Source organism: Camelus bactrianus, chromosome 13 (assembly GCF_048773025.1).
Source record: "Camelus bactrianus isolate YW-2024 breed Bactrian camel chromosome 13, ASM4877302v1, whole genome shotgun sequence".
Classification (NCBI taxonomy): Eukaryota; Metazoa; Chordata; class Mammalia; order Artiodactyla; family Camelidae; genus Camelus; species Camelus bactrianus.
In genome coordinates, this window is record NC_133551.1 from 71,655,969 (window position 1) to 71,682,432 (window position 26,464).

Here is a 26,464-nt window from a genome sequence, read left to right on the forward strand (position 1 = left end):
TGGTCCTGGACCACACAGTGAGTAAGGAGGGACTAGAAAGTCTCTTGCATCCAGAAGAGGCTGCCGATCCTCTATCAGACCACTGTCCTGATTTAGGATTCAGAAAATATTCTCCCTACAGTGGAAGCCCCTGTTCTGCAGATTGCCAAGTCCTGCCGCCCCCTCCCGAGCCCACGTACTCCTGTCTCCCATGGGAGCGAAGGTCACCAGGAGGTCTTGGTGCCCTTTCAACCCCATGAAACCCCCAACAAGGACCCTAAATGGTTTGCTTTTGGGGCCCCTCCCACCGTCTCTTTCAGCACCCGTTTTCCCCTGCTGTTCTGTTGTTTTATAAACATGTTCCTCATGGGTTACATGCATGCTCACTGTCTCTCCAGCTGCAAAGTGAATCCCACGCCAGGGAGTTGATGTTCACCATCTTGACATCAGATTTTATTGGATGTGCTGAATACAGCTTGAAGTTAGGCTCCACCTGCAGCCTCTCAGTGGTGGAAGAGGTCCTGGATTTGGGAGGTGACTTGTAGCTCGATCACTCCTCAAGGGGCAGGCGAAGCTGTCACTGTCCCATGCAGCGTGGCTCTCATGTCCTCTGACCCTTTACTTATTCCCAGCAGGCTCGGGAGCCACCCTCAGCATCACCAGACAAATCACGGAAAGGCAGCACCATGGGAACGGTGGGTATCTCTGGGGAATGGCCTGGAGACTCCTGCAGGAGGAATGCAGGGAGCACGGGCAACTCTCCCAACAGCTATGGCTTTCCACTTAGCCTCCTGCTCAGCTGACTCCCCAGGCATATTTTTAGAAGCTCATAATCTTGTTACTGTAAAGCCACCGAGACCTCCAGCTCTACCTCGGTGGCCGGAATCTGTGCACACTGCCTAGGACTGAGTCCAGAGTGGCTTTCCAAACCTTCTTGACCACAGAACCCCATCCCCTCTTCTCTAATGGAGCATCTCACGGCCCCAGTGTTCCAGGGGACACGCTTTGGGGAAGGACACTGGGCAGTGACTTTGAAATGATCTTTGAGTATGTGATGAATCACTGTCAAAGAACAGAACACCTACTAAAATCATCCTAGAAAATTAATACGCTAACAGAGGGCTTATTATGTGCCGGGCACTGTTCTAAGCATGTGACAAAGATTTTGCATTTACATCTCACAACATCCCTATGAAAGAAGCGTTATTATCCCCATTTTACAGATAGAGAAACCAAGGCACAGAGCCCTTAATTAAATTTCCTGAGGGCACCAAGGTGGTGAGAGGTGGAGCAGCCAGTTGTCAACAGCTGTATTCCCAGAGTCGGGAGGATGAGAGTGGGGTCTCAGGCCCAGGGCACAGTAGTGTCACCTGGATGTTTTGTAAATGCATGAAGCCCAGACACCACCCAAACCAGTTAAACCCGAATCTTCGCAGGTGGGTCCGGGTAGCGGTACCTTTGAAAGTTCCCCCCATTATTCTAATGTGCAGCTGAGGGTGAGACCAGCAGATTAGAGGAGCGGTCTGCCAACCACGGCCTGTGGGCCAAATCCAACTCGCTGCCTGTTTTCGCGTAGTCTGCTGGTTAAGAGCGGTTTTTACATTTTAAAATGCGTTTTAGAAAATCAAAAGAATAATCGTCTGTGACAAATGAATATATAAAAGTCAAATGTGTGTCCATAAATAGTGTCATTGGAACACAACCTAAAGTATTTATCTGGCCCTTGAGAGAAAAAGTTTGTCCAACCCTGGATGAGAGGAAATGGGCTTCTGTACCACAGCAAAAGAAATTTAAGATAGACATAAGGAAGAAATTCCTGGCAGAGAGTTTTGTTAAACATGGATGGGACTTTGGGATGCCTAACCCTGGAGCCCACCCATCCCATCCTTGCAAATGCTAAAAGCAAAGAGAGAGGCCGTGAGTTTCTAGCCCTGGAACCCCCCCGGTAGGCCATGCTCGTTTTGTGGAGATTTTCAGTTTTGCCCTGACCTTCTGTGTTTTCCATGGCTGATGGCCCAGGGCCGTCTTACCGCTGCCCCCCAGACAAAAGCAATAGTGGGTTCTCTGCTTGCAGCCACCCCCTCCCAGGTTCTATCACGATCTTGAATCAGCCACGCCATGTGAGGCACACAGCATGAGCCTTGTCTGGTCTCAAAAGGACAAAACTGCCGGCGGATCTGATTTCCAAAGAGCCGCCTTTGATCTCTTTCAGTCCCCCCACATCAAGATTCCCATGCCTATTGAACTTGAGTAGGGAGAAAAGAGCCGGTGTATTTGGTTTCTCCTCCATCTGCCTGCTTTCCTTGGTGCCAGACCCTTGACCCCAACTGATTTTCCCAATGGAGTAAACAGCCCTGGCACCCCGTGGGTGTGGTCCCTCTGACAAGTATCCAGGCCAGGGAGGAATCTAGATGGTGAAGCCTTGCAGCCTGGGATGCCCTGGACCTGAGGGGGGACCAGGAGTGAGATGCGAGGTTGGGGGAGGTCAGTGGCTTTCCTGAGGTGGCCCCTAGAGCTGGATCTGCTGGGAGATGTTCTGGGGGTGCATCATGGGTCTGGCCTGTGTATGGGGGGCAGTTAGCGTCAGACAGTTAGCCTCAGAGGTACTCCAACTCTTCTGCTGCAGAAGGGTAGGCTGGGGGTCCTGGGATGGTCTCTGGGAGGCCTGGGAACCACAAGATGTATGAAAAGTGGGTGTGCATGGGCAACGTGTGTATTTTTTGAGTCCATGCTTGCATTAGATTCTCAAAGGACATGAACTACAAAAGCCAAAGAACCCCTGGAATGGCAACTGTCGGGCAACTCCAAAGTGCACGTCCCAAGACTGGGCGAGCAGAGCCATAGAAACAGGGAAGATCATTATCATTTCTTTCCAACAGCTCCCAGCGGCAGGGGCCAGTCTGCCCAGATCATGCCTTACAAGCAAGCAAGTGCTTAATGCACATTTTGTTTTTAAAATGATACACTTTGTGCAGGGAAGGAAGATAACAGTCAGTCCAGCCTTCACCACAGCAAAAGGAACTACGAGGGAACATGTCTCACCGAAAGCCATGGAGAACCTGGAATAAGTCCTTAGTTGTGGAGCAGCAAGGACGTGGGCCTTGGAGCTCGACAGGTCCAGGTTCAGATGCCAGCTCCACCCTTTACTCCCTAGGATCTGGTGCTCTCAGTGGGGTTCCTGGTCCACCAGCATCCACATGCCCCGAAGCTTGTTAGAAATGCAGAATCTACTGAATTGAAATCTGCATTTTAACCAGATCCCCAGGGGATTCTTACACAGGTGAAGGTTGGAGGAGCATTGATCTGGGAGCCTGGACAAGTCGGATAACCCTACCTCTGTTTCCTCCCCTGTAAAATGGTAACCATGCCTTCTTTAAAAGGTCACGTAATAAATGAGATAACGTATGCCCCGCGTTTAGTACAGTGCCTGGTACATAGGAAGCGTTGCATATTCATCTCCTGCCCTTGGGTTCCCTGTCTCAGGGAGTTTCCATTCTTTCCAGCTCAAAACCCGCTTTCTTTTTTAACTTGAAGCCGTTGCAGTGCTACGGTCGGACAGTAGAGGGCACTCTCGACATTGCCATCGCGGAGAACCCGGACAACGAGATGCGCAGGCGGCGTGGGTCTCCCATCGGCCAGGTGGTGGCTGCAGGTGTACTGCTGCTCGGCTCCTGGGCTGGGGGCAGATCGCCCAGGGCTCTCTTCCCGGGGCTGAGTGTCCTGGGCCTGAGCCTGCAGCCTCAGTCATCTGGTCCTCCGTTTGATCTGCCACCGCTACTTATAAACAAATCGCCCGGCTTCACGAAGCCTCCCGCGTTCAGCCTCCAGGCTTGGGGAGGCGCCGCGCGCCGGCCGCTAGACGTTGATGAAGGATCCCTGGTCGCCATTGGCCGTTTCGGGCTCCACGCAGCGCCCTTTCCTCCGCGTGACCCTGCGGTTCCGGTGGAATTTGGCGTAGCAACGCAGCCCTGAGCGAAGAGAGGCAAGCGGGTCAGGGGTGCGACCAGTCAGTCCCCTCTCCCCAACCCTCTGGGACCCCCTGCATCCTTCCACGACCACCACCCATTTCTTTATTCAGCCCTACAACCAACCCATCCCTCCACAGCAGCCTGAGTGGGCTTAAAAAAGAGAATCATCAGAGGAAGAAGCCAAGAGTGAACAGATGGAGTACAGGGGATATTTAGGGCCATGAAACTATTCTGTGTGATACTATTATGGTGGCTACATGTCTATGCATTTGTTAAAATCCATAGACAAAGAGTGAACCCTAATGTAAATTATGGGCTTTAGTTAATAATGATGTATCAATATTGGGTCAATTGTAAAAAGTGTTACCACACTGATGTAAGATAATAATAGGAGAAAGTGTGTGTGTGTGGGTGCATATGAGAACTCTGTATTTTCTGCACAATCTTTCTATACACCTAAAACTGTTCTGAAAAATAGTCTATAAAAAACCTTTCTAAAAGAGATGCAGATTCTGCCCTCCCCTGTAAAACCTCTCATGGCTCCCCACTGTACTCCAAAGGAAACCTAAGTGTCCTACCCTGACTTACAAGACCCTCTGGGACCTGGACCTGCCTCCTGTCTTCTTTCCACCCCCATACTCCTCCTCACTCTCTAACTCCAGCCATACCCAGTCTTTTTGCTTTTTTTCAGCCATTTTTGGCCTCAGGGCCTTTGCACTTGCTGCTCTCACAGCCAGAAACCCCTTCCTGAAACTCTTTGCATGGCTGGCTCCTTTACAGCCCTCAGGTCTCAAAGGGTCCCTCCCTGACCACCTTAATTAAAGTAGGCGTGGCCCTCCTGACCCAGGGAGGGTTCCCTGGCTGTGGCTCTATCTGGCCACAGGCATCTCCTGACATACATGGGTAGACATATTTTTTATTTAAGGCCACATCCTTCTGATGGGCGGTAGGAATTGGGGGAGAGATTTCACTGTTTTCTAAGCAATCCCTACATTTCAGTTTAGGAGTGACCACAGGGAGAGAGGACATCACTACTTTAAGATCCTCTTATGTCACTGTCAAGAGAATAAAGGAATTGCTGTGAAGTTCATGTTTGGGGTCTAGAATTTACACCTGGGTTACTGGGCTTTCAGACCTGTGGCCGCACAAGTGACACTTGGGCGGGAACAGGGGGCCATGAGCAGGAGTAATCGGTAGCCACAGGAGCCCATCCTGAACCTTCCAGAACCCAGGCTGGCCTTGAGTGCTGGACTTCAGCCCTGGTACCCATGTTCAGCATTTCAGGATTTCTCAGAAGTCCTCAGGACTCCTGGTCCTCACGAGGGTTCTTGGCATCACCTAGATCCCTCTGGTGTGGCATCTTGGTGACAATGTCTTCCTGGACCATCTTTAATGTACTGTTATTTCCACTCTAAATTTTTTTTTTCTGGAGCCTGAGTCTCCAGGGAGGTAGTAAGAGTTGTGGTGGGACCAACCAGGGTAACAGGGGTCAGAGGAAATGAGCAGATGGGGTTTTGGATGCACACATATTTTTTGGACGCCTAGAAAGCTGTGCCTTCCCACCTAAGGCCCAGGGGAGGAAGGAAGGATGGCTTCCTGGGCAGAGGGGCCGCACACTGAGCACCCAATGGGGCATGTGCAGCTCAGTAGGGCCATGTCCCCCTCACCTAGGCAAGCTGAACTCTGAGGACCTGGCACTATTCTGGGCTCCCTGGACTGGAGTGGCCTCCAGCCCACTCTGCCCCTCAGTCTCCTTCTCTGCAAAATGGGCCCCCATCCCTGCACACAGGTAACAGAAGGCAGCTTTCCAGCATCTCCCTGCTCCCCCGACCCTGCCTGCCTCCATCCCCTTACCTCCCAGCTGTTCCCCCATGTCTCCACTCTTGCCCTGCACAGTCCTGCAGCCAGTGTGAGATTTTATACTCCTAAATCAGACCAGGTCATTCCCCTGCTTAAAACCTGCTGACATCTTCCAATTACAAATCAAATAAGGCCAATAAGGTGCTGGGGTGATATTCCCCCACCAGCTTCTCCCACGTCCCCTTGTGCCACTTTCCCCATTGGCCATGGTGTGCCAGGCTCACTCAAACATGCCAGCCTCGTTCCTGCCCGAGGTCCTTGGCTTTGCACTTACCCGGGACTCTCTCTCCCTCCCTCCGCCCCCATCTTCAGGTGTCTGGTTCTGCTGTCTGCTCCTGTCCATCCTCCCTAACACAACTCCCAGACTCCTCATCAGACCAGCCTGGATTGTTTTCTTTACAGGCCTTACTAGTTTCTAAAGGCATCTAGTTATTTGCTTATGGTCTGATCATCTCCCTAGAATGGAATCCATGAGTGCAGAACCCGCTGGTTCTCTTTGCTGCTGAGTCCCCAGTGTCCTGAACAGAACCCGACACAGAGGAGGCACTCAATGAGTATTTCTTGATTGAGAGGATGCATGAATAATCGGACCTAAGCAGCTTTATTGCTTTCACAGCAGATAGTTTTTGAGGCTATGAGCAAAAATAGGGCATGTGTCTCAGGATGGTCCATAGAGGAGCTGAGACCAAACTCCCTCACTCATGAGATGTCAACACTGGACGTGGGATGACAGTAAGCAATTGTGCATTTTTGGTATTTTGTTTTTAAAAGAGTGCTTTTCTCTTAGAAATATATATTGAAATAGTCATAGATGAAATATCTGTAAACTCCCAAGAGTCGCTTCAAAATCGTATTGGAACGGGGGAACTGGATGGGGGTGGGGCAGACAGCACAGATGGGCTGTGAGTGATAATTATTGAAGGTGGGTGATGGGAAATCCCCCGTTATACTATTCTGACTATGTTAATATGTGTTGGAAAAGTTTCAGAATACAAAATTTAAACTATGCCCCCACTTTTCTAGTTGTGTAGATTTGGGCAAGTCACTTAATCTTTCTGTGCCTCAGTTTGCTCTCATGTAAAGTGGGGATAATAGTAGCCCCCTTCCCGGGATGGTTGTGAGGATTAAGGAGATAACGGGTAAAGTGCTTAGCACAGAGCCCGGCACACCTGGGCACACCTGGGCAGCAGGGCATGTACCGCTCCAGGTGGGAGCTTGGAGGAGTTAAAGAGAGAGCTGGGCATGTGCATCCTTCCCTGGGATGGTGCTGGAAAATCCACCCCCACCCCGTGTTACCATACTTGGAATGCCTTCCCTGGGATAGAATTCTGGTTTGAAAGCACCGCCTTCTCAAGTTTGATCTCAAAATTTTAATACACTCCTTTCTCCTCCCTTCTGCTGCCTCCAGATCTTGGGAGATCACGCCAGCTTGGGTTTCAAGAGGTGAGGAAAGCAAATCTGAGCAACGATGCCAGGAATCGAGACTAACTGAGTTCACAGACTGGGAAGGCACCGAGCAAAGCTTTCCTGCTCGGTCTTCCCTTCTCTTCTCTTCCCACCCATCTTCCAGGAGGAAGGGAGGTTGTGGGGTTCTCAGCAGGCATCGAGGGGGCCCCCAGTGTCGGGCTCACCTTCCACACACATGCAGTCATCGAAGCATTTGTTGTTCAGGCCTCGGTTGTGGGGCGTGCAGAGATGCTCCCGAAGGTCGCAGCAGGTCCCTGCCCACAAGGCAAGCACACGCGGTCAACCATGCTGTGCGGACCCTCCCTGCCGCCCTGCACACACTCCCACTGGACAGAAGATCCATCATCTCCGTGGCGGGGCTGTCCCTGGCAGGGTGGGCCATCTGGTGCGAAAGGCTCCCAAGCTGAACCATCGATGGATGTAAAGGACGAGACCCCCCCCCCCCCCAGAGACAGGCGGCAGAGACCCCAGCTGCCCCAGAAGGGTAGTTGATTGATCCTGGGAGGAGCGAAGGCGCTGTGGGATCCCCTCCTGGGAGAGTGGATGGAACAGCTGGGGGCTGCCAGGTATGGAGCCAGCTTGGAGCTGGGAGGGGCCTCAGGGATCACTGACTAACGTCCTCTTTTGACAGCTGGGAAAATGGAATCCCCTGGGAGACAGGCTCGAGGCCCCGCCTCGGCCCCCATGGAGCCAGTTCTTGGAGCCACTCTACAGTTGACCCAAACTTGAGCCTTTTGTTTCTGCTCAGGGTGAAAACAATGGTTTAGAAAGGAGGGCAGCCTGTTGGAGCTGGTGGTCTGGCTTATACGATGCCACATGGCTGGTTCGGTTGCTCTTTTGTAGAATATTCTGGACACTGAATTAACAATCACCATGGAGCTGTGCCACTCGGATCACCCCCCACCCCCTCCAGAAAGCATTTGCCATCCATTGGCCGGGAGAGCAGTTAGCTGCTAGCCTCCTGCTGTTAACACCTGCAGGAAACACCTGGGCCGACTGTCACTCTGTTCCTGAGCAGAACAGCGCAGGCAGTGACTGGCTCGGTGGGGGTGCCAGGGCCTGGCTATTTCTGCCCAGTGTGGGCCTCTTCTAACAGGTAATCTTTGTCCTGGAGCTCCCTGTCCACCTGGCCGAGATGGCATCACAGGTCTCCTGTCCATTCCTGCTTCCTCCCACTTTTATCCTTCAGGGGCCTTACCCACCCCCACCCCAGCCACCTCCGCTCTGAAACACCCTGCAACTTCTAACTCCGCCTCAGCAATGGCTTCCCAGAGGTCCCAACTGACCCATCAAGGGCCAGCGTTTAGGCCATCAGTCAAAACACCAGGCCCCCGTTTACAGACTGTCTTGGCGGGCTGAGCTGCTGAACAGGTCAGGATATCATCGAAGCATTCCCAGAAGCCCAGCAGAGTTGTGATGGCACAAGGATAGAATTAAGCTGGACCAGACGTTAGGAGGGAACCAGGCAGACTCAGGTTTGAGCCAATTCCTAGCTGTGTGACCTTGGCCGAAACACTCAGCCTCTCTGAGGCTCAGTTTCCTTGCCTGAAAATTGGGGATGACAGGGTCTCGTTCTTCAGGTTGTTGTGAGGATTAGGTAGAATGAAATACGACAGCGGCTCTCAGCAATGTGGTTATTATTTCCTGTCCCTAAAGGATGCTGCTCACCTATCTGAGAGCACCTGCCTCCACCCCCTCCCCCTCCAGGTTCCCAGCCTAGTGCCTCAAACATGATACTGGTTTGGTACCTGGCAGGCAGTCTTGGTGATGGTCGCAGGGCTCCCCTTCAGCTGGTGATGTTTCGTTACCATCACTGGAGAGTTTACCCCGGTGTTTCTCTGGGGACAACAGGATCTGTCGTCAGAGGCTGAGGCTCAGCAGAGCAGAGGGGTTACGCACAGGATGCCAATGTCAGAGTGTTCACACCGCCGTTCCCGCAGTGTGGCTTGGATGAGATACGACAACCTCTCTGTGCCTCAGTATTCTCTTCTCTAAAGTGGGATCAACAGCAGTGCTGATCTAATTTTTTTTTCCTTCCCCAGGGCAAAATGAATTGCTACGTGGAAACATTTGGCGTGAGATGGGCACTTGAGAGCAGCATTTCCATTTTGGGTGTCCTTCCCATTCTAGGCTCCATGCCTCCCACCCCACTGCAGACATCTGTAGGTCAGGTCGGGCTGGGCTCACCAGCGGATGGTGGGGGAGGGGAGGGAGCCCGGCACAGGGGTGGCAGGGAGGGTAGACATACCTTTCTTCTTCGTAGAGGGCCAGACCTTGGGTTTTAAGTCTTCGTAATCGGTCCAGTCGAACAAGGCCATGTCCAGTGTGGGCATCACCTCCCCGTCAGGCCTGGGCTGAGCCTGCAGAGGCGGGTGGAGAGGAGGGAGCCTGAAGTTCCCAACAGGTGGAAGAAGGAATGTGGGGCTCAGGGGCCAGAGGACGAAGGAGGGGCTTCTCAGAGGCCAGCTCGTCCTGTGCTGGACAGCCCAGAATCCAGCCTGGGAACACGGAGACTGCTGCTAGGGCTACATGGGCAGTCTGCTGACAGAGCACAGACCCCCATGCAGGATGGTGTCTACAGGCAGCTGATGATGCAGCCTGGAGAACGATCTACTGGGCCTTCTAAGGGAGGGGCTGGGAAGGCAGTCACGCCTGCTCAGGAGAAGCCCAGCTGTTCGCCCCCCTGCCCCTTCTCACCCCTGCAGAAGTCATCAGCACTCGGTGGCACTGTTTCGGCCACGGCCAGGGGTCAGTTCTGCTTGCAGCCCCAGCCAGTGGTCTCGGGGCTGGATCTGCGCACAGTAGGACATGGACAATAACAGCACTTTCTAGAGCCAGGTTCTCAACAGCTGGGCTTTAGGGGGCTGAGACAGCATGGATCCCCATGGATTCCTCGGAGATGCCCCATTGTTTTATGAGTCTCTCAGGGAGATGCAAGACCCAGAAAGAAAATAAGAAAGATCTACTGCTAAAAAGAGTTTTATTTCTTCTACACATGTATTTTATTGATCATTTTTAATGAGTTTATTTTGAAATGAATTTCAAAGCCACGGGAGAGGTGCAGTGGTGCACCTTGTGTTAATTACAAGACTATACACTCTCCATCTCGACTCACCAACGGTTGGTGTATTTGCCACTTTTGCTTGCTTGCTCCCTCTCTGTGTATCCTTTTTTAAAGGTCTGAAGCAGATGGGTCAAAGTGTTAACTAAAGCTTGTTAATTCTGGACTCTGGGGACAGGGTTGTAAAAATTATTATTCTCTACGCTTTTCGGTATGCATAAAGTACTTCCCCAAGAGCCTTACTTTTCTAGATGGAGAGACCAGTGTGCTGAGCCCACACTTGCTTCCTTGGCTCCCCCTAGAGTGAGCCCCCAGGACCACTGCCTGGACAGTGGCAGCCCTCTTTGAACAGTGTGCACTGGCTGGAGCTGGGCTGGATGAGCATCAGGAGACCTGGCTTCCATCCAGTCCCTGTGGCCTGGACCAACTCCTTCCTGCCCCTGTGCCTCAGTCTCCCTAAATGTACTAAGAGGGGTTAGCATGACATGGTCGCAAGGACTTTTCCAGCTCCGAGGCTCCTTACCTGGGGCCACAGGGAAGTGACAGGCAGGATCAGGGACTCTTCTGTGGCAGGTGCCGCCTCAAAGGTGGTTAAGTAGAGTATGGTGGGGGCCAGGCTGGTGGAGGATTCCTCCATCGTGGCATCTGGTGCCTGGTCTTCTGAGACCTCCACCTTCTTCATCAGGGAGCTGGGACCTCTGACCAAGGCTCGGCCTGAGACAAGGAGCAGGAAACACAGGGACTTGATCTGCTTGCCACCCCGTATCAGCCCACAGCAGAACCCACATTTCCTGCTGCGAACAAGGGGGAGGCAGGAACCATGTGACAAGCTATTTGCTTGGCCAGTATCCCTGCTGCCCACCTTCCTGGGGAGGTGGAAACAGGAGACTGGGAGCAGGAGTAGGGGGAATGTCTTGGATGAATTTGCAGTGTTGCTGGGGAGATGGCTCAAAAGCAACATTCCAGCAAGTCCAAGTCTGGGTTGGCTGGGTGCAGCCAGGGGTGTAAGTGCAAGAAATGGAAACTAGTGTGATTAACCATGGAAGGCTTCCTGGAGGAGATGAAGTTTGAGTAGGGGAGCAATTTGACGAGGCTGAGAGGCACTGCAGGTGGGGAGAGGTCTCCGAGATGGCTGGGAGGTGAGAGCTTCCTGTGTGGTGATAACGGCCCTGTTTATTAAGCACATGCTGTGTGCCGGGTCCATGTCGTATGCAGGGTCCCGGCTTTACAAACATTATTTCATCTAACCTCTGCAGGAGCTCTAGGAGGTAGGTACTCTTTCAGCCTCATCTACAGGAAAGGACACTGAAGCACAGAGAGGTTAGGCGACTTGCCTAAGGGCACACAGCTAGTGAGTATCAAAGTCTGAATTCAAACCCAGGTCCCCCTGATACAAAGTCAGTACTCTTAACTACTGAGGCTGCCTTCCGAGACACATGGGCATGGGGTAGGATGAGTGTGAGGGGGAGAGTGCAGGGTTGGGGGGTGGCCACGAACCAGTGGCCTTTGAAAAAAACTTGAGGGCCCACGCTCATCCTTGACTCCTTTTCTCAGACAAGATCTGACTTGAAGGTTGGCTGGGTCATTTGGGTCCACCCCACCCTCCAGAAATGAGTCCCAGAGAGTCGAAAGGGGACATGAGGACCACTGAATCTGCTCCATTCATGTTGCACACAAGAAAACTGAGCTTCCATGATCCTGAGGCCTCACAGCTGATCAGTGGGGCTGGGCCTGGCCTCCGGACCTCCTCTGTCCCCTCCTCCCCTCACCCACTCTTGAAGGAGGGCCCCACTGGTCCCCTAGAGCTGGGGCTGGACCCGGGCTGGGCTCAGTCCCCACGTGTGCCCTCTTCTTGTCATCAAGGATGCCAGCACTTGTTCTGTCCACTTGGGGGTGGAGGGTGGTCTCGGTAGGCCTGGCAGGGAAGCAAGCCCCAGCCCTTGCAGGAGAAGGGGGTCTGAGGCTCCGTCACCCACCTCCCACAGAACCCTCGCCCCCATCCCATCCTTGCCTGTGGCACTGGGCCTGCCCCTAGAGGCAGTCTTGTCACACGAAGAGACCTGGAAGCCAATGTGGCCTGCACGGGCTCAGGGCCAGGTGAGACTGGGGAGGAGCTGGCTAGGTGGGGCTGCTGGGACACATTTGTCTCTGGACTAAATGGGCAAAGGGAGGAGGAGGCTGGGGACAGTGGATGGCTCTGCTCACTGGGGATTTGGGAATGTGGAGGAAACTTAAAGGAAGGCAAGAGGACTTAGGGGGACACCTCATAAAACGAACAAGGCAGAGGCAGGAGAGATAAAGACGTGACACTTCTCCTTGGGTCAGCTGTGTACTGATTCAGCATCAAGAGAGAGCTGAGAATTAACCGGTAACAACCACTGCCCACTGCCCCTGACAAGGGCCAGGCACCGTTCTAAGTCCTCGAGAAATCAAGCCGTTTCTGAAGCTACACTGAGGGTAGAAGGGGCCATGGCCCTCATTTTGCAGAGGGAGAAACCAAGACAGAGAAAGGCGACTCATCCCAGAGCAGTAAATGGTAGAGCCCAGATCTGAACTCGGGCAGATCTGGCTTCAGAGTCTAAGTTCTCAGCCTCTGCTTTATGCTTTAGAGTTGTTGAAGTGATATGCTTGCAGGGCACTGAATTGTTTCATCTCAACTCAGGACTTACAGTAGGATGGATTTAGGTCAGACACGAGGTAGAACTTCCTGATTTAGGGGGATGATCAATTGATAAGACTGAGTTTCTATTGCCACATATTCTTCTCCTCCCCCCATGCTCCACCCCTAGGCCTTTCCCAGCCTCCTTACCAGACCCCTCTGACTTTAGTGAGACCCCCTCCCTTCCTCTGGGTGTTCACTACCTGCCCATTTTGGGGGTCTCTGGATGTCCTCCCAGGGACCTCATGCCATTGACACTTCTCTCCTAGCCTCCCTGTTCTGGCCCAGAAGTCCCCTTGGCCATTTGGGTCTGAGACCTCTCCTTCTGGCCCCCCACCTCCAAGCCTCCCTCCCTTTCACTGCTGGGCCCCACCCGCTCGCAGATCTCCAGCTACCTCTGTGCAGTTTCAGCCTCTCCTTGCGTCTCTTGTGCTCCCTGCCGCGTTTCTTCACCCTTTCTGACCCTGGAGACCGGTTCTCCTCCTCAGGGTAGGGCAGTGTTAGCCCCAGCAGCAGATTCTTGTCCTGCAGCAGGCCTGCAGGACTCTGTCCAGGCAGCAGCACCCCTGCCCCTGGCAGCCTGGAGGCCTGCCTGGTGGCGGTGACCACTGCCCCATCCCAGGCCCGGCCCCGCTCCTTCTTGCCCAGGCCCCGGCGGCGGTGGTGGCTGGCCTGAGGCATCCACAGTGCTGGGCCTGGGAGGTCGATGTGATTCTCAGGGAGGTTCTGAGCAGGGCTTCCAAGTCCCAGGGAATCTGCCAGACTCAGGTCCAGGAGCAGCAGGAGGGTGAAGAACAGCATGGGGGCAACGCACGTGGCGGGCCCAGCCATGGGCCCTTCCCTGCAAGAAAAGTAGCACTAATGTTGGGGGGCAGGTGCAGCTCTGCAGCCCTCCTCATCCCCACTCCCCAACCCCCTCCCTCATACTATTATAGCCCATTGTTTCTCAACAGGGATGGAGGGGACTTTAACCCCCAGGGGACATTTGGCAACATCTAGAGATATTTTTGGTTGCACAGGACTGTCCCCCACATCAGGGAACACTGCCCCCGAAAGACCGCAGTGCCGAGGCTGCGAACCCCTGGGTTAAATGTCTGAGCAGCGCCCAGGTTCCAGGTTAGTCTAGAATTCCTTTCCCTGCACGGACCTCTGCCTGTGGCCAAGATCCCTGGAATGAGCTGAGTGTCTCCAAGCTCAGGAATAGGCCTGTAGTCCCAGAGACTTGACTCACAGCCTAAATTCAATCTAACAATGGCGTTGGAGCACGTGCAGGAATCTTGTTCGGCGCCTTGTGTGAATTTATATCACTTAGCCATTTCAGCACCTCTCTGAAGTGGCTCCTATTATTTTCTGACGCGGAAATGAAGGCTCCAAGAGGTTAAGTCACACCGAGTAAGTGACATTTATGTAACTGCTCTGCCTATGCTCTGAACCCCTGCGTGCTGTCCCGGGACAGCTCAGCCCTTGCCGTTTCTTCTCCTCCAAGCTCCAGGCGGGTTTTGACACAGCACTGTCCCTGCTGGGGTGCGGGGGGACTTTGGAGCCTTGGCTCTGACCCCGCAGGGTGGGGTGAGCACCGCTGACCTCCTGGGGGGACAGCGCCCCCTGCTGTACAGGAAGTGGAGCCTCCTTAGGGGACCTCACTGCTCTCCCGGGAGGAAGAAGCAGACCCTGGGATGTTCCAAAGGAACTTGGAGGTAAGGCTCTGGAGACTGGTGGCTGGGGGTAGGGGGTATCCCACTCCCTGGAACCCCCTCCCCCACTGCCCTCGCCCCTGCACCAGCCCCACGGCATCCAGACAAGTTGGGCACAAGGTTAGTTAGCCAGGCTGATTGAATTTTTATGGCCTCCCCGGGCCTCCTGTGTATCCCATTAGGCTTTAAAAGGTGCTTACACAACCGTTTCCTTGTGATTTGTGTCCATGTAATTGCCCAGGGCCGAGGGGAGGTTGATGGGCCAGTGGTGACTGCTGGCATCTCCCCCGCTAGCCCCCACAGTTCTCGTAGCCCCCACAACTGGCCATCCCACCCCAGGTCCACTTTTAGCGAACCCTGAATGAGGGGCGCTTGAAATGGGCAGGGAGGGCAGGCTGACCCACTCAGAGAGGGAGGGAAACGGTTCCTCCCTGCCTGGTCACCTCCCTCACCTGGTCACCGGCCACCTGTTATCCTACTCTTCCTTCCTCCTGGCCTGCTGTGTCCTGGTCCCCCAGGAGGCCCAGGACCCTGGCCTCCACTGCCCTGGGCTCTGCCCCACCAGCCTCACCCCCAAGCCTTTCCGTAATGAGGGCCCTAGAGGCTGGTGCTCGGCAGCCAGGTGGGAGGAGGGGCCCATTGGAGAGACCTGTCCATCAAGATTGTTCTGCTCCCGGGGACCCCTCCAATCCTATTTCCAAGCCTGAGGCAGATGCCAGGCTGCATTTGCCACACTCCGCCCTCCCTTCCCTGCGATGGAGAATGGCTGAATCTATGTTGGATGTTGTCTCCGATCCAGCCCTGCCCGTCTGTCCTGTGGGGACATCACATCTGTGGCCTGGGAGAAGCCCACAGAGCGCCCCCATCAACAGGGAACCTTTGGGATGTTGGCCAGTGAATGGAATCCCTCCATCTTGGGGTAGAGAGAAGTTTGGCAGGACGCCCAAAAAGTGCAGGCAGGAGACCAGATGAAGCTTGGCAGAAGAGGGGGTGGGCAGACCCACGGTGTCTATGGGCAGCTTGTTGTCCCGTGGACACACATGAGGCCAGCCAATGACTCAGAGCCCGTCTCTGAGCTCGGTGACCAGCCTGGGCACTCGACTCAGAGGACAGCTCTTCCCCTGCAGAGCCAAGAGATGAAGCCCAGCTTCCCAACCCTAGCCCCTCTCCAGCATCATGACCCCACCCTTATCTGCCATCTGTCTTTCTCACTGAAGTCCTATTGCCAAGCCCTTGCCAGTGGCCATGGGTCTGTTAATTGTGCCCAGGAACCCCAACTTCAGCGCCATCTTTTTTCCCTTCCTCCCTTCGCACCCCGTAAGTCATGTATGCAGCCAGCCTGGGTCAGGGAAGGGGGGATTTCAGTATGCAGGCTGAAGCACCCCTCGTGGAGCCATCTGTCTCCCCAGACCTTATCTGCACCATGCTGCCCCCAGACCCAGTCCATACTGCTGCCAGATTACTCTGATCATGCTCACAACTGTCCATGGCTCCCTGCCGCCTTCCCGTATAACCATAGACTCCCCGCTTTGGCACTCAAGATCTTGTATAATATGGCCCCAACCTAACTTTGCAGCCCTGACTTCTATTTCCTCCCCTTCATGGCCAACAGAGACTGTTCCCTGGGCCTCAAAGACACCCCATCTTTCTTGTCTTTACGTTCTCTCTGAGGCTGTTCTTTCTGCCTGGAACAACCTCTTCTCTCCACCCCATCCCTCTCTGCCCAAATTCTGCCCAGCCTCTGGGACTCATCCCAAATACGCTGTCCGCCAGAAAGCCTTCTTTAGTCCCCTAATTAGATGCGCTCCCCCCTCGGAGCTCCCTCACAGCTTTGTCCAGCTCATTTCCTGCGGGGGCAATCAGCTTTTTCTTTTAAAGTCCCCAGCTAGCCAAGAAGATCTGTCCCACTTTCCCCTCTGTTCCTATAATATCTACAGGACCCTGCAAATAATAGGCACTGATAACTATGGATCAGAATAGAAGTGGACTGAGTACAATTGAACTGACACCTGAGCAGACGATCACAAATAAATTCCCAGGGTGTGTGTGTGTGTGTGTGTGTGTGTGTGTGTGTGTGTATGAGAGAGAGAGAGAGGGAGAGAGAGAGAAAGACAGAGGGAAAGAGAGAGAAAGACAGAGGGAGAGAGAGAGCTGGAGTGAGGGCTGGGGACCCTGACATCTCTTTGCCCTGAAGACTGCACAGAGCCCTCTCTCCAAGCCCACAGGATTTGTACTTGAATCCTGGCACAGCCCAGCAGCCAAGATGCCAGCCTGGCAAAGAGCCACTCAGGAAACATGGGCTGTTACAGAAGTCGTGCCAAGGAGCCACAGCCATGAGGGCTCCCATCCATTTCTGTCACTCTGGAAGCCAGTTGGAGGCTGCCTGGCAAAGCACCAAGCATCCAAGAGAAAAGGGGCAGCAGGTGCCCCACCTCCCTGCCCTCCCTGTCAGCTTCTCCTGTGGCTGGCTCACAAAGCCTACTCTTCTGGGCCTGGGTCTGATCCCCCTCAGACTGGGGACATTCAACAGCCTGAAGTCACCCTGGACAACAACCGTCACGGGACATAAGGACCACCTACAGCCTAGATCTAATAGTGACTCACTAAAAACCAAACTAAACTAAAGCAATTGTAATATTAGGGGCTGCCACTCCCTGAGTGTGAAGTCCAGGCTCTTACAAGCTTATTCTGTCCATTTCTTATCGCATCGTCTCAATTGCCCTGCATGGGTCAGGTTGTTCTCCGTATTTTTTAAATGAGGGAACCGAGGCTCTGGAAGGGTAAGCCACAAATCCAAGGTGACACTGGTGAGTGGCAAAGAACCACCTCAGGGCCTGGGTTCTCTCTGCACCCAGGGCATGCGGACAGTCCTTGAACCCTATCGGGGCGGGGGGCACCCGCCTTCCCCACGTAATCTTCTGCCATGGCTGTGAGTACAGTCAGGGCCCAGGAGGGGGGACCAGGCACTGGCAGCAGGGAAGAGGAAACTGATAGAGGGGAAAGAAGCTTGCTTCATGCCCTAATCCTGTCCCCGTACTGTGCAGGGCTGAGCTGCAGGAGCCGTCTCCTTCCAGAAGCCTGCAGGGAATCAGGGTCACATGCAAAGGAAGGCAGTGAATGGAGCCTGGAGCCTGCTTTGATTCCTGAGCCCCCTCCTCCTGCAACAGCCTTGCATTTGGGAGCCAGGAGACTAGGGGGGCTCCTGTCCACCTGCCTGGCAGACAACTGTGGAGCTTGGCCACCACTAGGCATCCCAGGACAGCTGTAGGGCCTGAATTCCTGCTTTGCTGGTCCGCTCACCTGCTGCTTGATGGGCTGGCGGCTGGAGAAGGAGGGAGGGAGGGGAGTGGGAGGTGGGAGCAGGGCTGGCTGAGGGGGGTCTGATGGGAATCCCGGGCCAGGGGTATCAGGATGCTCTGATGGAACGGAGGGACTGTGATGCTCAGTCCAGGCTGTGAGCCACTGGGAGAGCTTGACCATCACCCCCGTTCTCTGACCCTGGGTCTCCTCCTTGTGTGTGAAAGTGACAGTTTTGAGCGACTGTATTTGGTAGAGATACTTCAGGGGTTGTCTAACCTCACTTTTTAAAAAACATTTTTAAAACTAGAATAATGACAACAGACACTCTCAAATGCGTTCTCTACCTAATTTTAATATGAGTGCAGCCTCCCCATAACTTGGGCTTCTCCTAGATCACTGAAAAGTGTTCGAGGGATGCAAGGCGAGCAGTTTAAAAGAACTATTTGCACCTCGCATTTGCATCTATTTATTTACTTGCTCCAGGATTTTCTGGACATGAATGAACAAAGTCTGTGAGAGGCTCAGTCTCATATCGAGACATACAACCAATATGCATTACACTCTTTCATAACACTGAGCATAGCTTTTTTCTCACTGATTTACTTGCAAATAGGCAATACTGTAAACTGCGGGCAGAGCAGTGGTCACACGGCATCTCCATGGAGGAGAGGCTGAAGACAGTCTGATAAGCAAGTAGGGTTTGAAGTTGTATCTGCTGCAGGAGATGGGGAAAATTTTGATTTGGGGAAGAGATTATTGATGGTGGTGGTGGGGGGTGCTACGCTGCTCATAAAACGCTGCTTTTGTCGGTTTTTATATATTGGGATTATGAATAAGACTTCATGGGAAATGATTTGTACTGCTCAGAAAAATTGGTGAGGGATCGGGGCATGTAGGGGAAGAGGACCACTGAGACCACTGGATCATTGGGTTACCGTGGGTGGTCTCAAGGGCTCTGTCTGCCAATGGAGCCTGGGAATTTATGATCCACGGTGACAAGACTCCTCCATCTGTCTGTCTGTCCAACTGACAGCCCCCTGTAGGGAGGGATGACGTATAACACCCTCTAGGATCAGGAGAAAGCCCCCAGGGACCACGGCCAGGTACCGAGGCAGCATGAATTCAGAGGACATGTGGGTGAGTGTTAAAAGGCAAAACAAGACAGAACAATATGTGATGATAGCTGGTTCCTGGGCCTGCCTGCCTTCTCACTCGCTTTTGGAGGAGCCCTGCCTTGCTCTGTCCGCCTCTCTACCTGTGACCGACCCTCAGGCACAGGCGAGATCCCAACCCACCGAGCTGCTGGGTGGGCACTGCAAGACCAGCGCAGGGGTCTCTGGGATGCCTGGGGCCCTTCCATCTTTCAAGGGCTCTTCAGAAAGGGGTGCATGGTACTGGGGGACGGGGAGCTGGATAGGGAGGGGTCCTGATTCCTGCCACTCCCCTGGCCACAGCTCAGGTCTTGAAATAACCCTCTGCATGGAAACACCCTAACCTGTTTAGCTCACAAGAAACTTGAAGGCAGCCGCCTTCTGCTAAACGCGGACTGGAAAGGACCTCTACCCCTGAGAGACAAGAAACATCTCCAAGGTGATCATGTTCCCTTGAGAGGCACAGCCTTCTGCTGGGGCCATCTGGGAGCCTGTGCTCCTGAGCCCAGGTGATGCACCCTCTCAGCTCACAGGGTCTGGGATTTCGTGGTCTGTACGTGATCTCACCACTTCCCCTTTGGGGACCCTGGACACTAAGGGCTGAATTCTGTCCTTCAGAGCAGCAGCCTCAGGCCAGGCTGGCCTCCGTGGGGGTGTCCCCTCATCACAGAACTCTTGCCAGTTCCCGCCATGTTTCAGGTAACCCAACAGCCTCTCATGCTGCTGCCTGCCTGGGTCCCTGCCTATCACCAAGACGTTCTCTGATCTGTCGTCCGAAGAACGAATCGGGTCACTGGTGTTCCAGCTTAAAACTCTTCAGTGGACATTTCTGCAGCCCATACAGCAGACAAGAGAAGACCACCTCAGTACACCAAAAGCTCACCCCAGTGGGCAAGGTATAGCTCAGTGGTAGAGCGCGTGCTTAGCATGCATGAGGTCCTGGGTTCAATCCCCAGCACCTTCATTAAAAATAAATAAATAAATAAACTTAATGACCCCCTAAAAGTTAAAAAATATTAAAAAAAAATAAAAAGCTCTCCATCCTGGGAGCCCAGGAGGCAGCATTTGTATGCCCAGAACCCTGACTCAGTTGTGCTTAGGACAAATTTTGTTAGACAAAGGAATCATCTCTGATTTTGTTTCCATGCTTCCATGAAGATTTCAGGAATGCTCTAACTTGGAACTGACCTGCCTGACTCTTCCCTCTGGCACCTCCTCAACCCTCCGTTGGACACTTCCTGGCATGGCTGGAATTGGACAATAGAGGTGACCATCCCCAGGTTCCCCCTTCAGCCCTTAAAACACTGGGGCCACCCTGCAGTCAGCTCCACAAACCTGGAGCTCCAGTTGGGGAATCTTACACCTAGGAGCAGATTCCTGTCTTTTTTAGGAGAAGTTGACTCCCCCAGGGTGGAAAAATGGGTAGCTATGCTTGTTCAATCAAAATGGTTATATCCCAGGTGAGAGTCGGGGAGGGGGAGATGGACCCTAAATCCTGGGCTCTTCCCCAGGCAATTTGGGACTAGAATTTGTCCCTCTAGCCCCTCCCACCAGCACAGGCTTCATGAGGCATAATTTCCCTGTCTGTGAAATGAGATTATTAGCCTGTCATGAGATTTGACTGTTTAGGGAATCAGTACTCCTGCGTGGCTAGGGGAGGGGAGGTTTCTGGGGGTGGAAGGAACTCAGTGTAGGTGGGATGGAAGGCGGGCGAAGACGAGCTCACTGGTAGGGTGGGTGAGACTTGAAACAGCTGCCCTGGGGGGTGCTCGGTGGGGTGCTGGCTGGCTTGATAGTCCTGAGCCAATCCCTACCCATCACTCTGTCTCCCCAAGGCTCTGCATCCCCAAAGTGCCACCTGTCCAATAGGAAGGAACCTCTCAGCTCCCCTAGGTTTCAGCACAGCCAGAGCCCCACCTACCCCTCCATGGGCCTTTGTGCCAACCTGGTCTCACACAGAGAACTCTGCCTCTTGACCTGTGGAGCACCAGCTGCTTCTTGGCAGTGGAGACTGCTGGGGAGAGTGACACCAGGGGGTCAGGACTTGCTGAACCTCTCTGGCAGGACCTGGATGCCGTGCAATGGGACTTGCTCCAGTCTGAAGAGCTGGTCCTTGCTTCTGGAAATTGCCAATCCAACTGGGGACAATAGCCCTGGCCCTGGGGAGGTCCCACTGTATCAGGGGAGATCTAGGTTTGGCCTTGGAGGACTCTTAGATGAGACACAGCTCCTGCCCCAGGAAGCTCTCAGTCTGAGCAAGAAAAGCAGCTCCTGCCCCGGGAAGCCTCCATTCTAACGGGGGAGACCCAGCTGCTGCCCTTAGAGATTTCCCAGTCTGATAGGAGAGACATAGCTCTAGTATTGGAAGTTCCCAGAACATGGGAAAAACATACTCTTTGCTGGAGGGAGCCAAGCATAATCCTTGTCCTCCAGGTGTCCCCACTCTGACCTGGCAGGAAGGCCACAGGCCTAGTGAAAGACTGAGGCACAGATGTTATTATTACTGATTCAAACAAACAGATGTCAGCCCAAATCCATGAAGCTGAGCCATGAAAGAGTAGAGTGGAAAGAGCTGTGTGACCTTGGGTGAGTCACTTAACCTCTCTGAGCCTTAGTTCCCTCTCCTGCAAAATGCTGGTGGTTGTGAGAATGAGGGAAGGTACAGGTAAACAAAGTGAGTGGTACCCTGGGAGGGGCGCAATAAACAGCAGTAGCTGCTATTATGGGAGGGGAAAGAGTGGGCGTGGGGGCAGGGTGAGTTCCAGGAAGCACTTGTGCATCTGTGCCCGTGTGTGCAGGCGGGCAGGCGCAGGTGGCCGTGTCCTCCGTCCTCGGTGGGGTGATCGATGGCTTCCGTGGGGCGGGTCAGCACAGGCCCAGGCCAGCCTGGAGGGAACCATTGTCTTGGCAAATGAGGTTTGGCTTCCCCACAGGGACAGCCCCATCTGCTTTTATTATTTCCAACAGCAGCCTCGGGAATTCCCACCCTCTCAAGGCCTCACACCTCCAAAAACCTGTGTAAGAGTGTTGTGTTTTGTGGGGGTAAAGCCCTACCTCCTGCTGCATTACAGGTCCTCCTCACTCTCCTCTTCCTCCCCTGAGCCCTCCTCCTGGGCCCCCTATTCCTCAGTGTTCCTTATCTTGGTTCCCAGACAATTTGACACCACTTGCTGTTTGGTTGGACCCATTGCTTAATCATCAATTGACAAAATGCCTGCTGTCAGTTCTGGCAGAGGCCAGTGGGGAGTGGAGAGACACCTGGAGTCAGACAAGCCTGGATGTGAATCCTGGCTCCAGCTAGCTGTGTGACCCTGGGCAAGTCAATTAACCTCTCTGGGCTTCAATCCCACATCTGAAAAATAAATGTTTATTTGGGTATCACTTACAGGCATGGACTATTCTAAGCCCAGAGCTTTCTATGTATTATCTAATTTAGCCCTTTGAAGTGGACAATGTATTTTATGTAATAATAATTGTAACATTGGCTCAACATCGGGACAAAGATTTGAGGGATTTGCCCAAGTTTACACAGTAGAGTGAGTGGTGGGGCTGGGATCTGAACCCTTGGCCATATGACTCCAAAGGCAGGATCTCTGACCACTCCTCATACTACACTCAGTAACTAATGCCAGTACCGATGCCTTGACTTTCAGGGATGACACATGCTGGGGGCCCTAACCCAGCCTGGCACAGAGGGGATCCCTAAAGACTTAAGGTCCTGCAATTACTTCATCCCAACTGCTCGGGTATCTAGCAGGGACCTTGTCACTTGTACCCCCACACCCATCCAGGGCTGTGGACCACATAGATGGTCAATGCCAGGCCATGGTGTTGTGATGTGGGGGGGGGGGCTGCCAAAGCTGGGACCTGGTGCGGAGGGGCAGGGCCTCTTGTGGCAAAGGTTCAGCCACTGTCCCATGTCCTTCTAGGGAGGCCTGTGCTCCATGGGCCAGAGTGGCCCACTTCAGAGGAAGGGCTGGGGTAGGGCCAGTAGAGGGCTTGGAAGAGCAAGAGAGGCAGATCTCACCTGAATGAGCCAGAGTAGGGATGTTTGTCTGACCACCCAATCCCACCCCCCATCCAGGAACATGCCCAGCTCCTGCCCTTCCCAGGCTGTGGAGTCAGGGAGGCCAGGACGCAGAATCTCTGCTCTGCCACGTTTCTGGCTGAGACAAGTGAAGGCTCCTCCATCCGGGTCACGGAGCTGCTAAGCTAGTCTGCGGAACGTGGGCAGTAGCCTCCCTGTTTAGTCTGGTTCCTCTACTATCATCAGGCATGGAAATTATCCCCATCTTCCGGAGGCATGCAGAGCCCCCAGTACCACAGGGGTTTTCCAGGAGGCTTGCTCCCCTTCCAACCTCCCCAGCTATGGTCCTTTTCTTTAGGGCCAGCTCTAACCAGCAGGACCCAGTGGAACCTAGCAATAACTTGTGGCTTGCAGTTTTCAGTTCATTCCTGTCCCTTTGCAAGGATCCCAACCCCTAGAACAAGTATGGACAGAGCACCTGCCGTGTCTCAGGCACTGGGACCGCAAGTGGAACAAGACTCAGCCTCGCCCAGGGAAGTGCAGACCACAAGAGGCAGGGAGGCAAGGGAGGGGGCAGGAGAGCTTCCCACAGAGGGGACCATCTGACCTTGGCCTGCAAGGATGGGCAGGCTTTGACTGAACACAAGGTAGGGGAGACATTTCAGATGGAAGGAAAAGCCCTAGCAAAAGCTGGGAGGAAGTCAGGGCTTGGAGATGAGCAGCCTTTTGAAACGGCTGAAACCCAAAATGCAAGTGAGGGTGTGGTGGGAGGTGGGCAGAGTAGTTAATTTAGTGGCAACAGGGAGCCATTGAGGGGTTTAGGGATGGGGAGGGCAGTGGATTAAATGGTGAGGAGGAAAGCAGAGAAGGCAGCAGGCAGGATGGGGAGGAGGAGTCTGGATGGGTGTGTGTGTGTATGTGTGAGTGTGTGAGTGTGTGAGTGTGTGTCCCCAGTCCTATTCTTGCTTCTCTAAAGAAAAAGGCTCTAGTTGCCAGCCCTGGCTGTGACTGAAAAAACAAAAACTAAACCCCCCCCCCCAAATAGACAAAATTTAGCCAGGGGAGCCCAGAACTTGCCAGCTGGGAGAAGATGATGCTGCCCTCATTACTCCACTAAGCCCACATCACTGCCAGACTCCTGGGGTGGTGTGTCACTTGTCTTGATGATGACAGATGATGGTCTGAGGATTTGGGTGACCACACAGCAGGTGCAGGGCCCAGAATGACAATCCCCCCCACCCAGAGAAGAGGAAATGGCTCGTGAGCTAGAGCCATTAAAAAAAGAAATGGGTGCAAGACAGAGGTTCAGAACTGGGAAAGAGTCACAGGGCTGCCTCGTGACCAGCGACCAGCTGTTGGCAACATCGACCAGCCACATTGATCTCATTTCGAAGGCAAAGACCCTTTTCACCCTGACTTTTTTAAGCTCCAATTTTAGGACAAGCAGAGAGGAGGAGGGAGAGAAAGAGAGAAGAGTGCCTGTAAGTGTGTGTAGGGGGAGGTGACTGTGATATGGGAGGGGCCGCAATCAGCTTTCTCAGCAGTATCTCCAAGCCTTGAATTTTTGACCCATTTCTCCCTTTCTGTGGCGTCCCCAACCCCACTCCACCCAGGGACTGTAGAATCCCCTATGGCTGCCGGGTGTGCCATGCTGGCATCCAACATGCTTTTTTCACTGTTTCCACACGCATCCCTATAGGTAGGTGCTATTATCCCCGTTTTATGAAGGGGACACTGAGGCTCAGAGAAGTGTGTTCCTTTGTCCAAGTTCACTCCCAAAGCCTCTGCCTGCCTGACCCCAGAGGCTTGGTACTGAACTAGTACTGGGTACGTCTTGCATGCCACCAGGCTGGGAGGTGGGGAGCGTGGACGAGTGCACTGGGCAAGAGAGACCAGACGATAGGCGAGGGCCGAAGGAGCACCCAGTGGAGGAAGGCAAGAAGACTTGGCGGGAAACCCAAGAGGCCTCACGTCTCAAACCTCGGTTCCCGCAGGCGGCTGAGACCCAGGTGCGCGGCTGGAGAAAAGCCTGCAGTGGGGAGGGAGAGCGCCCGAGTCGGGGCCAGAAGAGCGACTCCAGCGCCGTCGGGGTTGCTAGGGCGCGGTACTGGCCCGGGCCGGGAGGGGTGGGCGCGGGGCCACTGGCAGTGCTGGAGCGGGGCACACCCAGAATCTCCCTCTCCCTGCAACACACCCCAGTCCCCCGGGCAGCCTCGAAAGAAGCAGAGGGCACTCCTGCCAGCTCTGCCCGGGGCTCAGGGAGTCTTCGAAGCGTCTTCAAACGGTGACGGACTGGGGTCCCCTGCTTAGGAGGCCACCCGGAGACTCAGAGACAGAGAGACAAAGAGATTGGGTCCCAGAGGAAGAAAGCTAGTGCTGAGAGGGAGAGTGGGAGAGGGCTGCGTCCAGGAGAGGGCGGCGAGGGCACGCGCGAGACAGTGTCAGAACGTGGGAAAGTGAGCGTCCGGCGGAAGGTGGGCGATCGAAGAGGCCAGGAGCCGAGGGGAGACGCGGCAAGGAGCGGGGGCGGCGGACCCACAAACAGGCGGGTCCGAGAGCCGGGAGGGCAGGAAAGAAAGCAGCATCCTCACCACTAGCCTCGGTCCCCAGCGCGCCCCGCCCCTGAGCGCGCCAGGTAGCCCACCTTTGTCCAGGCGCGCAGCCAGGTGAGGCGGGAGGGCGGGGCCAGGGGCGGGCCAAGGCCATGCCTTACCTGTCCAGCCGGCGGGGCGGGGGCCGAGGGGCACGGGGCCGAGCGCCTGTGGGAGCCGAGCGCAGTCAAGGGCCGAGCCGCGAAGCTGGGACTGCGTGGAGAGGTGCGAGGGCGGCAGAAGGATGTGCCCAGACTGAGCGGGGCTGAAGGGAAGGGGGAGGGGGCGGGCGGGAGGGAAGGGGGCGGGAGCGCGGGGAGGGGACGGGGGAGGGGCGGCGGGGAACGGGCGCGGCTGCCCGCAGCCGAGGGGCAGTCCCGGGCCGGGTCGGGCCCCGCGCGCTCGCGGCCGGCGCGCCCTCTCCAGCTGCGCTCGGCGTTCCAGGCCCGCTCCCCAGAGGCCTAGCCGCCGCCGCCGCGAGGGCGCGGGGCAGACAAAGAAGGTAGACAAAGGCGGGCGCAGCCGGGCGGCCGTGCGGGCACCGGGAGAGGCTGGCCCACTCCTCCCGGTGCGTAAGAGCCGCCTCTGCGCGGCCCGGGACGCGTGGGACGGGCGGGGCGCGGTCAGCGGTGGCGCTTTTGGAGCAGCCCCGCCGGGAGCCGACTACAAAAGGCCGCGGCAGGGGGTCCCTGGCGGACCCCAACAAT

General features: G+C 54.6%; 1 protein-coding gene across 1 annotated transcript; it reads right to left on the reverse strand.

The window, feature by feature from the left end:
• Nucleotide 1: 1 nt before the first annotated feature.
• Nucleotides 2-25,990, reverse strand: DRAXIN (dorsal inhibitory axon guidance protein). Its single transcript, XM_074377421.1, has 7 exons — nt 25,880-25,990; nt 13,390-13,835; nt 10,859-11,049; nt 9,523-9,634; nt 9,023-9,112; nt 7,439-7,528; nt 2-3,947 (listed from the first exon to the last, which is right to left on the reverse strand). The coding sequence occupies exons 2-7, from the start codon at nt 13,823-13,825 to the stop codon at nt 3,835-3,837; spliced, it is 1,032 nt and encodes a 343-aa protein (XP_074233522.1). The 5' UTR covers nt 13,826-13,835; nt 25,880-25,990; the 3' UTR covers nt 2-3,834.
• Nucleotides 25,991-26,464: the final 474 nt, after the last annotated feature.

Bases quoted from the DNA above. Each gene is read 5' to 3' on its own strand.
- DRAXIN (XM_074377421.1), bottom strand. From the start codon at position 13,825: ATGGCTGGGCCCGCCACGTGCGTTGCCCCCATGCTGTTCTTCACCCTC. The intron at 9,635-10,858 runs GTAAGGAGCCTC...CCGCCTCTGCAG, and splicing joins TCACTTCCCTGTGGCCCCAG to GCTCAGCCCAGGCCTGACGG. The intron at 9,113-9,522 runs GTATGTCTACCC...TGTTGTCCCCAG, and splicing joins GCCCTCTACGAAGAAGAAAG to AGAAACACCGGGGTAAACTC.